The sequence below is a fragment of the Colossoma macropomum genome, unplaced genomic scaffold, assembly GCF_904425465.1.
Source record: "Colossoma macropomum unplaced genomic scaffold, Colossoma_macropomum, whole genome shotgun sequence".
NCBI classification, from domain to species: Eukaryota; Metazoa; Chordata; class Actinopteri; order Characiformes; family Serrasalmidae; genus Colossoma; species Colossoma macropomum.
The window spans coordinates 20,957,794-20,971,875 of record NW_023494784.1 but is presented as its reverse complement, the minus strand read 5'-3'; the positions used below and the strand labels follow the sequence as shown (position 1 = coordinate 20,971,875).

The 14,082-nt window shown below is 38.3% G+C and overlaps 1 protein-coding gene across 3 annotated transcripts in view; it reads right to left on the bottom strand.

Moving 5' to 3' along the window:
- Window positions 1–3,276: 3,276 nt before the first annotated feature.
- Window positions 3,277–14,082, bottom strand: part of adcy5 (adenylate cyclase 5) — a 104,901-nt gene continuing 94,095 nt past the window's right edge. For 2 of the 3 annotated variants that reach the window (XM_036592820.1, XM_036592985.1), the window contains exons 13-21: window positions 13,337–13,453; window positions 13,033–13,200; window positions 12,596–12,771; window positions 10,920–10,949; window positions 10,349–10,481; window positions 8,120–8,383; window positions 7,633–7,837; window positions 5,878–6,002; window positions 3,277–5,647 (exon numbers count right to left, since the gene is read on the bottom strand). In XM_036592820.1, the coding sequence (XP_036448713.1) occupies window positions 5,519–5,647; window positions 5,878–6,002; window positions 7,633–7,837; window positions 8,120–8,383; window positions 10,349–10,481; window positions 10,920–10,949; window positions 12,596–12,771; window positions 13,033–13,200; window positions 13,337–13,453 (1,347 nt within the window). In that variant the 3' untranslated portion in view covers window positions 3,277–5,518. The remainder of the gene's footprint in view (window positions 5,648–5,877; window positions 6,003–7,632; window positions 7,838–8,119; window positions 8,384–10,348; window positions 10,482–10,919; window positions 10,950–12,595; window positions 12,772–13,032; window positions 13,201–13,336; window positions 13,454–14,082) is intronic. The other variant, XM_036592902.1, reaches the window with a different exon arrangement.

Here is a 14,082-nt window from a genome sequence, read left to right as displayed (position 1 = left end):
TATTTGACACTTCCTAGTGCAGAGAAATTGTGAGTTCCATCACTACATTTGAAAGTATGCTTATTTTAAAGCAAAATAATGACCTTTCCACTTGGTCAACTCTAAAACTGAAAAAAGGGTTTCCAGCTGTGTTGTCTCTGTAACATCTGTAAGTTGAGCTCTACCACTAAATGCACAAACAGATGTTTAAAAACTTGAAATCTTTTGAGACTGCTTCTTTTACCCTAAAAATATAATAATGGAATAGGATCTATCTTAAGGTCTTCAAACGATGGTTCAGTTAAAAAACTACTTTACGGTAGGGATAAGGGGAATAATGTGTAGACAGTCAGTCATGACATGTTGGATCTACAAAGCAAATGTTACTAACAAGGAATGTAAATGTATGGCTACCAGATTAGCATAATGCAAACCTGCATGCCTTAATCATTACACTTGCTTCAAACCATATCAAGTTGCTTATGTCTGCTTTCCTTTGATATGCTGTCATCTAAAAATGAACAAAATGAATGTTACATAGCTGTATTTTTGCACATCGGAGTTGGAGATAAGCAGTCTCGTTCACTCCGTGTTGTATAGTCTGAATGACAAAGTTTACTTTGACTTTGTAAACATTATCTTGAAGCCTGAATTTTGTCAGTTTGTGTAGATAACAGTATGTCTAATCTTGTCAGACCACACAAGCAAGTTATTTGAGATTACAGTTTAATCCAAGTGTATGATAATTTAAGCATGCACTTTGCACAGTGCCAATTGGGGGTCATATGCTGCTGTTACCTTTTAGCTACATTAGCCTCATAGCTCTGCTGCAAAACTATGATTTGGACACCAAATTTGGCATCTTGGCTGATCAGATAGATGACTGATACAGAAAGGCTTAAGTGATTTCTTATTGTCAAAATAGTAGACAGAACTGAGCACCTATGTGAGACATATACAGTACTGTACAAAAGTCAGAGACCACCCTTCATTTATTTTAATTTCCAGCATCAGGAAAAAAAACTTTAACAACAATTACACAAAAGTCTCAACAATTAAAATAATATGAAATTGTTCAGTATTTAGTGAGTTCATACTTTACCTGTATTATAGCTTCCTTTTGTGTTTGGGAGACTCGCTTTTAGTTTTTCAAATACATCTGCAGGGATATTTGTTTTTCACAAAGTAATCCCAAATACTTTCATGTTGATGTCTGGACTCAGTGGTCAGTCCATTTTTATTTTTTTTTATTTTATTTTTTTTTATTTCCTTTTCTTACTAATGGCTTCTTAACAGCTGCATGTCCTTCTGACCTATAGCGTTCTCACAGTGGAAGGATGGACAGAAACACGTGGATTTTTTCAGATCTGAAGAAAAGGTGAAGCTTGATTTTCTCCTCTCTCTCAAAAGATGAAAGTGTTTATCTGATGGTTACAGTTCTGTTGGTCTGCCAGGTCTTGCGTTGTTGTTAGGAGTCCCATTTTTGCTCTCTTTTAAATGTTTTCTGAACTACAATTGTGGCAGTGGAAATTAAATAAATGAAGGTTGGTCTCTGACTTTTGCACTGCACTGTAGATCTTAAGAATTAAATAAATGAAATACTTTTTGAACATCTGCATTCTTCATAGTTGCATAATAATAAGCAGCACTTGAACTTCAGCCACTTTCCATCATAATCTTGCTACAAAAAAAAAATTAATTAAAGGGAGAAATGATGATGGTGGTGGTTAGGTAAGCATTAGAAACGGTAATTTCCTTCAGAGCAGCGTGACTAATGAGGCTAATGTTCCAGGTTTGCTCTCGTCATGCTCACTGCACCAACACAGCTTGGTGTTGTGCAGATGATGGCCAATTTGAACTTATTTGTACGCAAATGGAGTGAAAACGCCAGTGTGTGCGCGTCTCGATGACTCCCACATAATTGAGGTTGTTTTTTCCCCCTCACATGTGACTAGACTCACAGGTGGAATCATTTCATGCTGCTTTTTGGCAACTTTTTAAATCTAGAAGACATTTGCACTGCCTTCGAAATTAGACCTTGAAGTTTAATCTTGCCTGACATACACAGCCTCAGGCCCACAAGCACTGAGTGTCTGAAACACTTGAGAGTACTGATCTAAGGTCAGCACCCCCTTGTGCATATAATGACATTGGTCAGACTACGAATACGAGTTTGATTTAATCCCTGTCTCTGACCTTTCAGTGATTGTCTGAACAAACTGACATTAGAACAAACTGAAATCTGATGACCGTGTAACAGCCAAGCTCTCTTTGACAAAAGACCTAATTTGCCCTATAATATCAGGCCTGGCCCAATTTTAATGTCAATGAGATGTTCTTTTCATGCCTAGCACAAAGCGCTTTTCTTTAGTGAAGAATGAGCCTTAAAGATTCCTATAATAGCATCATTCAGCCTCAGCTGACTGGACTGAATGCATGCAGCGGTCAATTTCAAGTGCAATCAAACCATTCTCTGCTTGTAATAACGAGCAGGGATATTTCGGTATCATTATGTTTTATTCAAGGTGCTACTGCATGTCTTGAAGACAATTTCATTTTCTTTACCAAAAAGACAATAAATGTATGTGACTAGGTCTGTACTCACGTCAGGATGGCCATCCAGAAGGCCATGGAGATGATCAAAGGCAGTGCAGCAGGGCTGTTGACAGAGAACCTTGGTTCATATTTCACCTTCCTCATGCATTTTCCATTGCTTTAGACATTATCTAAAGCATACTTTATATATTGGGTTGGTCATATTTGTTATATTTAACATTTGTAAGTGTATTACTTACATTTTACTGCATAACCAATTGAATGAACTTAAATGGAAGCTAAGAAAGTGCACTGCTGCCACCCTTTGGATATTCTAGGAAACATCCACACCAAAACTCACCAGATGTTTCTTACCATACAGTTGTATGCAGAAGTTTAAACAACTCTGGACAAAATGCCTGTTTTGTTGATTTTCTAAATGCAAATAAGTTAACACAGTTAACACATCTTCTACAGGAAATGAACTTAAATATGGCATCTTTCTGCAAATATTTGTTATTTTTATTTTATTAGCATATTTCTATATATTTGGTCAACATATTCGTAAAAAAAACAAAATATAAAATGCACCATAAATTTTGCACAGGCCAAATATGCATTAAAATGTGCAGAAATGTTCTATGTAGAGGATCGGTACTTATTTTCACTTAGAAAATCGAAACTATACAACTGTGAGCACTGATTGCTTAATAAATTTAAGGAACATGTAAGCATAGAAGTGATTTATTTGAATGTAAAAGTATAATGTTTTTGACATGGCAGATAAAGAAAAAAAAACAACCCATGTATTAGCTCTGTGAAATTTGCAGTTCAGTAATGTCTTGCACTGAAGGTGAAGCACTCTCTCAATGTTGTACACAGACATACAGCTTCAGAACCTGGACATTGAAGGAAAAGGGATTTGGATTACATATAGTTTGACCTTCAACCCACCACTGTAGGGTTCCTTGTAGTTGTCACAATGACCATTGAGATTCAGCTGAACACACTGATGAGAATCAAAAGGCCCCAGACTACATACATAAGAACATAAAATACCAAAACGTAGAGTGACATCACTGTAACTTCTCTTGTCAGACAAAGTCAAAGTAAAAAGATATGGCACTGTTTTTTTCCCTCTAAGAAAAGAGACTAAACTGCTTTTGGAAGCCCAACAGGGTCCAATTTGTGAATAGTGATGGAAGGAAAAAGAACAAAAGGGAAAAAAAAAAATCTATTACTCTGCTGTTCCAAGTGAAGAGCCCTGATCACATACTGTAACAGACACCTCTCAAACAGAAGATCAGTCTTACCGACTAGCATCATCTTCATTAACCTTCTGTAATACAGATGGAGCATTAAAGATGAGAAACTTGATTCCTGTCTGCCTGTACTTGGTGATATTTACACTGGAGAACCGTCCCACTGAAACAGGTGAAGCTAAACCCAAACATGTCATGTCACGTCACCTTACAGATTCCACTGATGAGCATGGCACTGATTTTTCATGATCACTCAGCATTCTTTACATATGAAGGCCTCAGTTGGAGAAAATGAACATTCATTGGGTCGTACCATCTGATTGAGCTGGAAGGGGGGGCGGGGTGATAGGCTAAGAAAGGCAGAAGTGCAGTGCAAAAATGGCCAAGGGGTGTGACGTATCAACGAACCCCTCTCAGGATACAAACTCCTCTTGGAGAGCGTAGCACTAATGCAAGGCTAAAAGCAGTGAGATCTGTGCTGATCGCAGGGTTTCTAGTCATTTCTGATCTTTAAAGAGATTTAAAAGGCTGTGGCTGTGTAATAAAAAAAGTCCTGCAATCCGTTTTTCTGCTCTGGAACATCCCATTCTTCTCACCACAGCATACAATGACTCTTTTAGGTTAAAATCTTCTTCCCCAGTCTTTGAGAGTTTTTGTGGTCTTCAAATGTGTGCAGTTGCAAAAGGAGCACAAGGGCAACAGAATGTACAGCTACTAAAAAATGACCCCTACCCATTAAAATATGCACGGCTGGTTGCACGTTTCTCTCAGATATATACATCCGAATACACGTTGGTGTTTATAGACATCGCTCTAATATATTAATGTACAAAATATAGAATCTAAAATAGTTTCGATAAGGTTTGTTGTTTTTTTGTTTTTGAGACAAAATACAAAATGTCAAAAATACAAAATAAAGCCAGGCTTGGATGCTCTCTCTATCCTTCAAAGTGTCTTCAGTGTAGTGAGTGAGTTTTACGTTTTTGTGAGTGAAAAACACTTTTTCTGGGTATGCATATGTATACATACCTACACACAAAACAAAGCGGCCCCATTCTGGACTTTGACGTATCCAGACACAGAACACTATCACCTTTCGACTCTTCAGTGTTCAGCACAGTCGTCCAGCAGAGTTCCGGAAATGCTGATAAGAATTGTGTCTGTATAGCTTTCCTGCGCTATATATGGCCATATTTTAGTAGGTCTATCCATATTTAGCTCAACAGTGTTTGAAGACAACAGAACTGTGTGAACATACATTGCTTCACATACACAGATGTATTAGATACACATAAAACATCTGTTTCTTTTATATACCTCAGTGACTTCACGCGTTCTGTTTTGGAGCCACCTGGGCTCGCCAGTCAGGCTGAGGAATACACGTGTATTGCCCATCTCGTTTGGAGGAATGGCCTCAGAGCAGTGCATCCGTCCTCTACAAACCGCCTTGCGTGTGAGTTTCTTTGGTCTCTTCAGACAACCTTGTTTCTGTAGACAGAGCTCCTAAATGAGTTTCTCCGCTAACACAAGGCGCTCAGCAAGTTTCCTCCATTTAGGCCATCAGAGAGGGCTCAGTATGTGGAAAGGGCAAAATGCTCCAAGACTGGGCACGGGCTATCTGTGAACAATTGATCCACAGTTCCTCAAGGCCACAGAAACCACAATGCCCAGTCCCTTTCTTCTCCTCCACGTTAAGCCCTGCACACTGTCTTTAGTGTTATAATTGCAAGACACAGTGGATGTTAGCTGCTGCTGGGTCCACCATTCAGGAAATAGGTCATCATTTCCCCTTTGCCCTTGACTTTGACAACTCCTCGGCATTCCAGTGAGTAGTTATAAGAATTGAGGACCTGGTAGAGGTCAGTTGTAACCTGGTAATAATAGTAAACAGTAAGAAGAAGGACATTAAATACAAAGAATATTTTCAGCATTTTCAAAAATTAACTCAAGTATACAGACAAGTTAATGGAAACATGACTCTGTTGACCAGTATCAGATGGACATCCCTTGATTCAGTCTGGAACAGGTAAGGCAAGACACAGCATAATGCTGGCTGATGAGCTGGGATATTTATGAAGATGAAAACCTGGCCACATCGCACCTGTATTCTTTCAGGGACTCCAGTGCTGTCCATGCGACTGGCCACATTCACTGTGTTGCCCCAGATGTCGTACTGGGGTTTACGAGCCCCGATAACTCCGGCCACAACTGGACCCATGTTGAGACCTGCAGTAGCAACACTCATGAGCTCAAGTCACACATTATTTTAATTTAGTAAAACACAAAATGTAATAATGTAGTATTACACTAGTTCAGCAACATATCATGTTTACAGTTTTCCCTAACAATGGACAACAGTATGAACAAAATTTAGGCTTCAAGATTATCAGTGGTATTAATACATTTACATCTATGGGATTTGGCTTACAATTTGATCATTTTACACATGTAGGTGAAGGTAGTGTTAGGAGTCTTGCCCAAAGGACTCTTACTGGTATAGTGTAGGGTGCTTGCACAGGCAGGGGATCAAACCCTAGTCTGCTGCATAGAAGGCAGAGGTGTTGCCCACTACACTATACCAACCGCAATAGGGGGTTTGCCCCCCCACTTATTGCAAAATAGGGGGGTTGTCCCCATTTACTGCAGTAACAGCCTCTTCTCTTCTGGGACGGCTTTACACTAGATATTGGAATGTTGCTATGATGATTTGACTGCATTCAGCCATAAGAGCGTTAGTTATGTTGGGCACGGTGACTTTAGACTCATGTACAACTTCTCCAGAGCGTCTCATTCTATTAGCAATGCTATTCTATAGAGATTATACAAGCTGTGTGTGCACAACTGAACACCTGTGTCAGCAGTGAATGTACCTTAAAGTAGCTGAATTAATTACCGTATGTTCTCACTAACAGGCAGCAACGCAACAGGCGTCCATTCAGTTTCCATGGGTGTAAATGATTTGTAGCAGTGATTTAATGCCATGGTTAAGGAGTGAGTCAAGTTAAAATTTTCTCAGCTTTATGCAAATGAACTATGACACACTAAAGCTAGAATCTAATTGATTGGCTCAACCAAAATCCTCAGACCAATCGTAGACATGGGGGTCCTAGGTCTCCAACCTCTGTTCTCTGAACTTTTTGGTCTTACTGGCATTTTGTTCTTACACTGTACAAGAATTGTACAAAAAAATGGAAAAGAAAGTTGTAAACAGCGGTACACATTTTCAACCAAACAACACTACATATTTACATATATATATATATATATATACACACACACACACACACACACACACACACACACACATACATACACACACACATATCTTTTCTTGTCAGAGAAAGCTTGACAATGTACATGCCCACTCCTGACAACAAGAGTAGCCCTGAACACGCCCACAAGAGACAAACCTACGGTGACATTTGCATCTTCTCGCCTCCCAATGTGAACTCACAGATGTGTCTAAATACTTTTGGATATATACAATAAGTCTCCTTTTAAACATTTCACAAATTTTAATTGGATTTCATGCTTGTGATGTATGCTGTGAGAAGCAACAGTCTCACTCACCATGTGTGGAAAGACATAAATATTTATTAGCTCTTGGTCAAGCAGTTTTGACAGCCCTCTGTCAGCTGTACATGACTGTAGCCCTAACAGTTCAGAGACGCCAGGCAGAACGGCCACTGGCCCATGTCCTACTTCGCTGTATGAACTCCTGGAAATGCCACTGCAGCAAACACTTCTGATAAGGCGTACTGCCTTACCTTTAAGACACTTGAACTGTGAACTTTGCTTTATCTACCAGACTGCACAGCAATCTTATGAGTGTAGGCAGCAGAGACAACATTCTTACCAATCTTCATTTTGAAATTGTTGAAGGAGTGCTCGTTGATGTACTTCATCTGGTCCATAAGGCGCATGGCGTAGTCCGCCAGGGCACGGATGTGTGATCGGCCGGCCTTATCATAGGTGGAGTCGTTGAGGCCAGAGGCAGCCATGTAGGTACTGCCAATAGTCTTAATCTTCTCCAGCTGACGAAACTGATCTTCACTGATTATCTGAGAAACACAAGAAGAAGGAAAGGTTGTGCGTACAGTCTTGTTTTGTGAAAAGAAATCTTTGGTTTCCATCTTTTGGCAGTAAAACATCAGAACTGACTCGAAACTGCTAATACAGTACTTGAACTGGATTTTAAATGGAATTCATTATTTAAATATGTAATTACATGATTAAATTTAAACAATTTAGCACAATGACAATAATAATTAGACTCTGAAGGGTTAAAAGAGGGGAAACTATAAAGCTCTGCCCAACTTTTATCACAGATCTAGACACTCTACCTCGTCAAAGTCAGCAATGATCTCGTTGAGAAGTCTAAGACACTCCACTCCCTCATTGTTGGCCTCCAGCTCTACATAAAACTCAGAGAAATTGCTGATGGAGGCGAACATGACGGCCACGCACTCGCAGGACTGGTAGTACAGCTCATCATTCCTCCGTTCCCTCGCAAGGAAGTGAGCAGCAACGTCTTTAGGGAGGATGTTGTGAAGGAGACGTCGATTGTAGGCCTGCAGCTCCTCCATTTCCTCCTTTTCCTCTGTGGCCTGGGGAGGGAGTGAAAGAGTGAGAGAGAGTAATACTAACTCTGAATTCTGGAGCAATGTCATGATGAATGTGATACAATTTTAATAACATGTCTGTTCTTACAACCCAAAACCCCAGTTAGCAATAACTACATCTGAATAGAACTGCTGTCTAAGCTACCAATACACAAATGGCAATTCTGGATAAGGTCTTTAAATAATATTTACAATCCCTCATTTGGGAACACACTTGTAACTAATGATGCAAAATATTTTACTGGATTGTTATTGGCTGTATTAAGCCTGATCCAATTATTATTCTTTATTAGGACTATGTTACCCCATTATGCTCCATTTCCACCACTGCTGTCATCAGAAATTATCCAAAACTTGAAGCAATGAGACTCATTTTAAGAAGTTAACAAGCAGTTTAAATGTCTGCAGTATGGAACTATTTTCAAGTGGAAAGTGAAAACAAGCTAACAGCCACCTGCAGTTAATGACAGTGTTTTGACTTCACAAAAAATTAAAGTAGCTCAAAATGAGAGGCGAGTTTAGATAAGAGCAACATGCAATAAGAAAGTCAATTATATGAGTAGTAGTCGTTTTTAATATACAGCAAAGTGATAAGTTTGCATAAACAGTCCAAAAAGACAGAACAACAATGATCTACAAAAAGTGATTTTCCATATCACCTTTGAATTATAAAGGCTTTATTATAACATGACTATGGACAAAAATAGAAAAGCCCTCACCAGGGAAAGTCACTAGAAGATCACAAGATTAGGTCAGAGTCTATCACACTTCACAGATACTAAAACCTAATTGGCTTTACTACAGCATTTTAACCCTTAAACAGCAGGCTTTTTATTTAGTTATGAAACATAAGCACTACTTGGTTACTACACTCAATTATCCTAAAACTGCTTGGAAACCAATATGTAAATTATATATAGAGTTACTAGCTTGTTAGCCTGAAAGATTTTACTAACTTGTATCTACACTCACTGACCATCTCATCAGAAACACTTACCATATAGATGCACTTTGTTTACAACAATTATTGACTGTATATCATTGTTGAAGAGGATCATCATAGGACCACTGCTGATCAGAGACTATCTGGGTGGTAGTGTAGATAACTGTATCAGGCAAAGCAGTGGTGCTGAGGTTTTTACTTACCTCAGTATCACTGCTGGGTTGAGAATAGTCCACCAACCAAAAAAACCCAGTCAACAATGGTCTTGCGGTCAAAAATGACCAGTGATGAAAGGAAAGGTGACTGACACATATTCTGCATGAAATAATCTCTGTTCAACTACAAGGTGGACCAGCAAGATAGGTGTTTCTAATAGAGTGGCCAGCAAAAGTGTTTAAAAACCCCAGCAACTGGAACACTTACCAGCACAAAACACACTAACATGAATCTACCATGTCAATGTCACTGAGTTGAGAATGATCCACCCCCCAGAAAAGTATCTGGTCAGTTGTGGTCCTATGTTGGTCCCTCTCAATTAATAGACAGGGTGCCTGATAAATTGTGCTAGATGGTTTACAGTAAGTAACTGTAAATCTACAAAATGCACCTATATGGTGGATACATCTGATAAAATGACCAATTAGTACAAGGTAGGCATACCTAATAAACTGTGTCAGTGAATTAATGAGAAATCATGAGGAACTGACATGTGGGCCCATTTGCAGTTTAAGGGGTTAAAGTAGACACCAAAAAGCAGCTGATCTCAGTGTGTCGCAGTATAATTTATGAAAAATGAAGGGATTTTGCTGAGGAATTTTAGACCACCTGGCAACCTACAATATCTGGCCTAAACTGGATTGATTTGACTAACTTTTATGTACTATAAGTGTGCACTGTGTGACTGTTTCATCCATGAAAATACAAATACTGGATCAGGATCTGCACTCTTTTGATCCTCAGTATTAAATGACTGGATCAAAGACAAAAACTTTACTTGTAATCCCTACCTGTAACTTCCATAAGAAGTCTAGTCTGGCAGTGGACTCCACTTGCTGGGCGTGTAGGTAGAGAGCTAACACGAAGACAGTGATGACCACCGGAGTCATGATCTTCAGAGGAACCCTGGAGTCTGTCGTGCAACTGCAAAACACAGATGATATTAAACTACCCATTAAACCCTTTTTTAAAATTCAACATTAGCACAGTGTTGATGAGAATTCAAGAGTCAGTTCATTTTATTTAATAAAACTCATCAAGAATTAATGTATACTGGTTTTGCAAAAATAAAACCACCAGAATTGAGTTTGTTAAACCATTTTAATCCAACAATTCTCCTAAATGTCTAGGAGAAAGGACACAAAACTGCTCAAGGAAGGAGAAACACTCTTCCTTTCACAAGAATACAATTACACTGAGATAACACGATAACATCTCAGTTATGCATCTACAAACATTAGCGGGATACTGTGTACTTGTATAGTGATAACAATCATTATGGCAAAGCAATCAAAACAACATGGTGTGGTTCAAAGGGATTTACTTCACCTCAGTGATTCCATTTAGCTGATAATATCTTACCTCGTTCCATTCACGTCCTTACCGGGACTACTGAACAAAAAAAAAAAGAGAAATGTATCAGAGGGGCAGGGCGCAACAGATACTACTTTATCTTCAAGATGGATGTTGCAATAGCAATCTGAGCCAAATCAGCAAACATCCACTCAAGAGGGCTTTCAGTAGTTTATTCAGCGCTAGGCTAAAAGGCTGTAACTGAAGTGAATGCCTCTGAAGCCCATCTGTATAAATCATACTTTCCTCCTCTTGGAAAATAACTGTTTATTTAGTCCATCATACCGTTATCTGTCACTCAATCCACTTCCTACTGCTTCATAATTATCAGAAAAAGGATAACTGATTATGCTGAGTGATACTGTAATTCTGATTAACAGCGATTATAGTGAATAGTTTTCATTTCCTTCACAGCACACGCTTGAAAAAAGCCTATGATTTTCCAGCCCACATCAACACCTGTGATTTGCCTGAATGCTCATAAATACACAAATGGAACGTAGCAGACTGATCAGAGCACACAACCAAGCAAAATCCCATTACTTAGTCAAATAATGCTGTTTGTACCTAGAAATATTAGATTTTTATGAAATATGATTATGTAATGCATTAATTGTAGTCTTTTCTGATTAAGTAATTGCAGAGGCCAAAAATGAAACCTCAATATATAGTCAACTGTGCAGCTTTATTGCCTGTCCTCACACCCACAGTAGGGGTGGGTGATATATCAAAAAATGTCATCACAATACTACTTTATCTCAAAACAGTCTGCAGATGTATTGCAATGAACAATTATCATATAATTACCAACTGGGCTAACTTCTGTATTGCTTCATAATTTCTGTCACTATTTTTAACAATATTTTGGTTTCCAATCAACTGAGCACAGAGAACCAATAAGATAACCGCAAGTTAACACTGCTACATGCTGCCTGTGCTGAAAACAGATTATTACCAAGGCTGGTAAAACTTCCAATTTGTAAAACACATCTCAGGATACATCATGCAGCTCAGCATGCTAAACTGGATCTACTCCACAGCTGAGCAGAGAGTCTGTCAAATCAATCAACTGGCAAAATCAACAAACTGGAACCCTTCTTCTGGAGAAGCTTGTTCATTTTACTCTCTACTAGACAGCAGATTTCATGCACCAGAATTTTTTCGAATTTGCATATTCCCTAGAATTCTTTGTCAGACTGAAAATCAACGTTATAATCTCTCCAAGTTTAGTCTTTTTCTATTGAACACATTTTTGAACTAACCATAGATTAAAATGATTGTACAAGGAGAATGGTTGCTTTTACTGTAAAGCACTTTGAGCTGCATTTAATGTATGAACGATGCTATATAAATAAAGACAATATTATTATTATTATTATTATTATTAGTAGTAGTAGTAGTAGTAGTAGTAGTGTTGCCACATTTAAAAAACACCATCAAAAAAATATGAATACAAGTATTTTTAGCAATTTATTCACAAACTACACTGCACTAAATCCAATTAAACAGTACAAATTATGCTGTTTGTAGTGAAACATGCAGTTGTTCAGTGTTCTTTAAGTACTGATGATTTGCCCTGAAAAGCTTTTTTTTACTGACATATTTTATCACAATAAAAATAAATATTGTCATATTGCCCATCCAGAGCACACAGAAAACACAGCATAGAGTCCAGAGTCACTCACATGGCATTGGCTATCACCAGCAGGTCCCCGTTGTCAAACAGACTGACCTCCGGCACCTCCACTATTAGCACATACAGGATCTCGATGAAGAGCATGAGGAAGAGTTTGCCGATGCTGCTCATTTGCAGAAACACAGAGCAGGCCAGCAGGCTGAGCAGCACACACGATGAGAAGTACTGAGGAAGAGGAGCAGTTGGTCAAAAAAGAGAAAAGACAGAAACTCGCTTAGATTACTACAAGCAGTCTGTGAATCTAGGGCTCACATCAGCATGTCTATTACAAATGTATCACGGCTTTATAGGCACTTAGGTTTCAGCACCGTCCTGACAAAATCATTGATCTCCAAAATTGTAAATTTCAAGAGAAGGAAAAAATGCCTTTATTAGAATGTGCATCTGTCTAAATTGACAGACCGATACAGTGTGAGCTTTGTTCACCTCAGGGAAGTTGCAGGCTGGTGAAGAGGTGTAACAGAGGCTGTCCTGTGACCAGAGTGAATAATTGAAGGTGGAGTTCAGCACATGACAGGCGTTGATGCTGCGGGTTAAACTGATGTTAAACTCTCGCCCCAAACACGCCTTCAGATCATCAGTGCTGCATGTGAACTGGAGGACACACAATAAAAAATATTGTAAAAAATGAGGATGTTAGGTTCACGCTCTGGATGTGTTTCAGTAGAGAACATTACTATAACACTATAAAATTAATATAACAAATATACTCATTATTGAGTAAACTCACAATGTTGATAAAGGCTGAGAGAAAGACCAGTACTATGGTGAAGACTCCCACCAGAGTGCTGTTAAGTCTGGACTGGACAATCCTTTTAGACAGGTTCTGTAGGGGCAGTGGGAACAGCTGTCCAAAGAAAAGAAATGTGAGAGGAGCACCGCAGCTTCAAATTCAGCATCTGATAACATCATTTGAATAGGCTATAATCTACATTTATGTACCAAGAAACAATAATAACTGATTTTTACATAATTGTTTTGCAACCTCTCCTTATCCCTTAGAATATAAAACTGACTGTTTGTGATTCTATGTCTTTAAGATTGATATATTGTTAGTGTCAGGACAAAACCTTTTTGTTTTTGACGTCATTTGAAATTGCTATCTAACCTTTACATTGCGTTAAAATTTCATGATAAATAAACCAATAAAAATAATCTTTTTTTCCATTAACTTCCATTGAAATTAAGAATATTTTTCCTTCTCCTGTAAAATTAACTTTTTGCAGATATAAGGTTTTGTTCCAGCAACAACATATAGACTGGTTCAGTCATTTCTGCATCTTAATTTCCACAGATGGACTGGGTAATGAAAGTTAGTTTCAAAATGTACCAATGTTTATGTACTACATGGGCCCTTCAATAACTGTACTCTAATATGGACTGAATGCTTATTAATGCTAAAAAAATAAATAAAATAAATTAAACATATAAAACCCACATCACATCTCAATGTCATACTGAACTGTAAACTGAGCA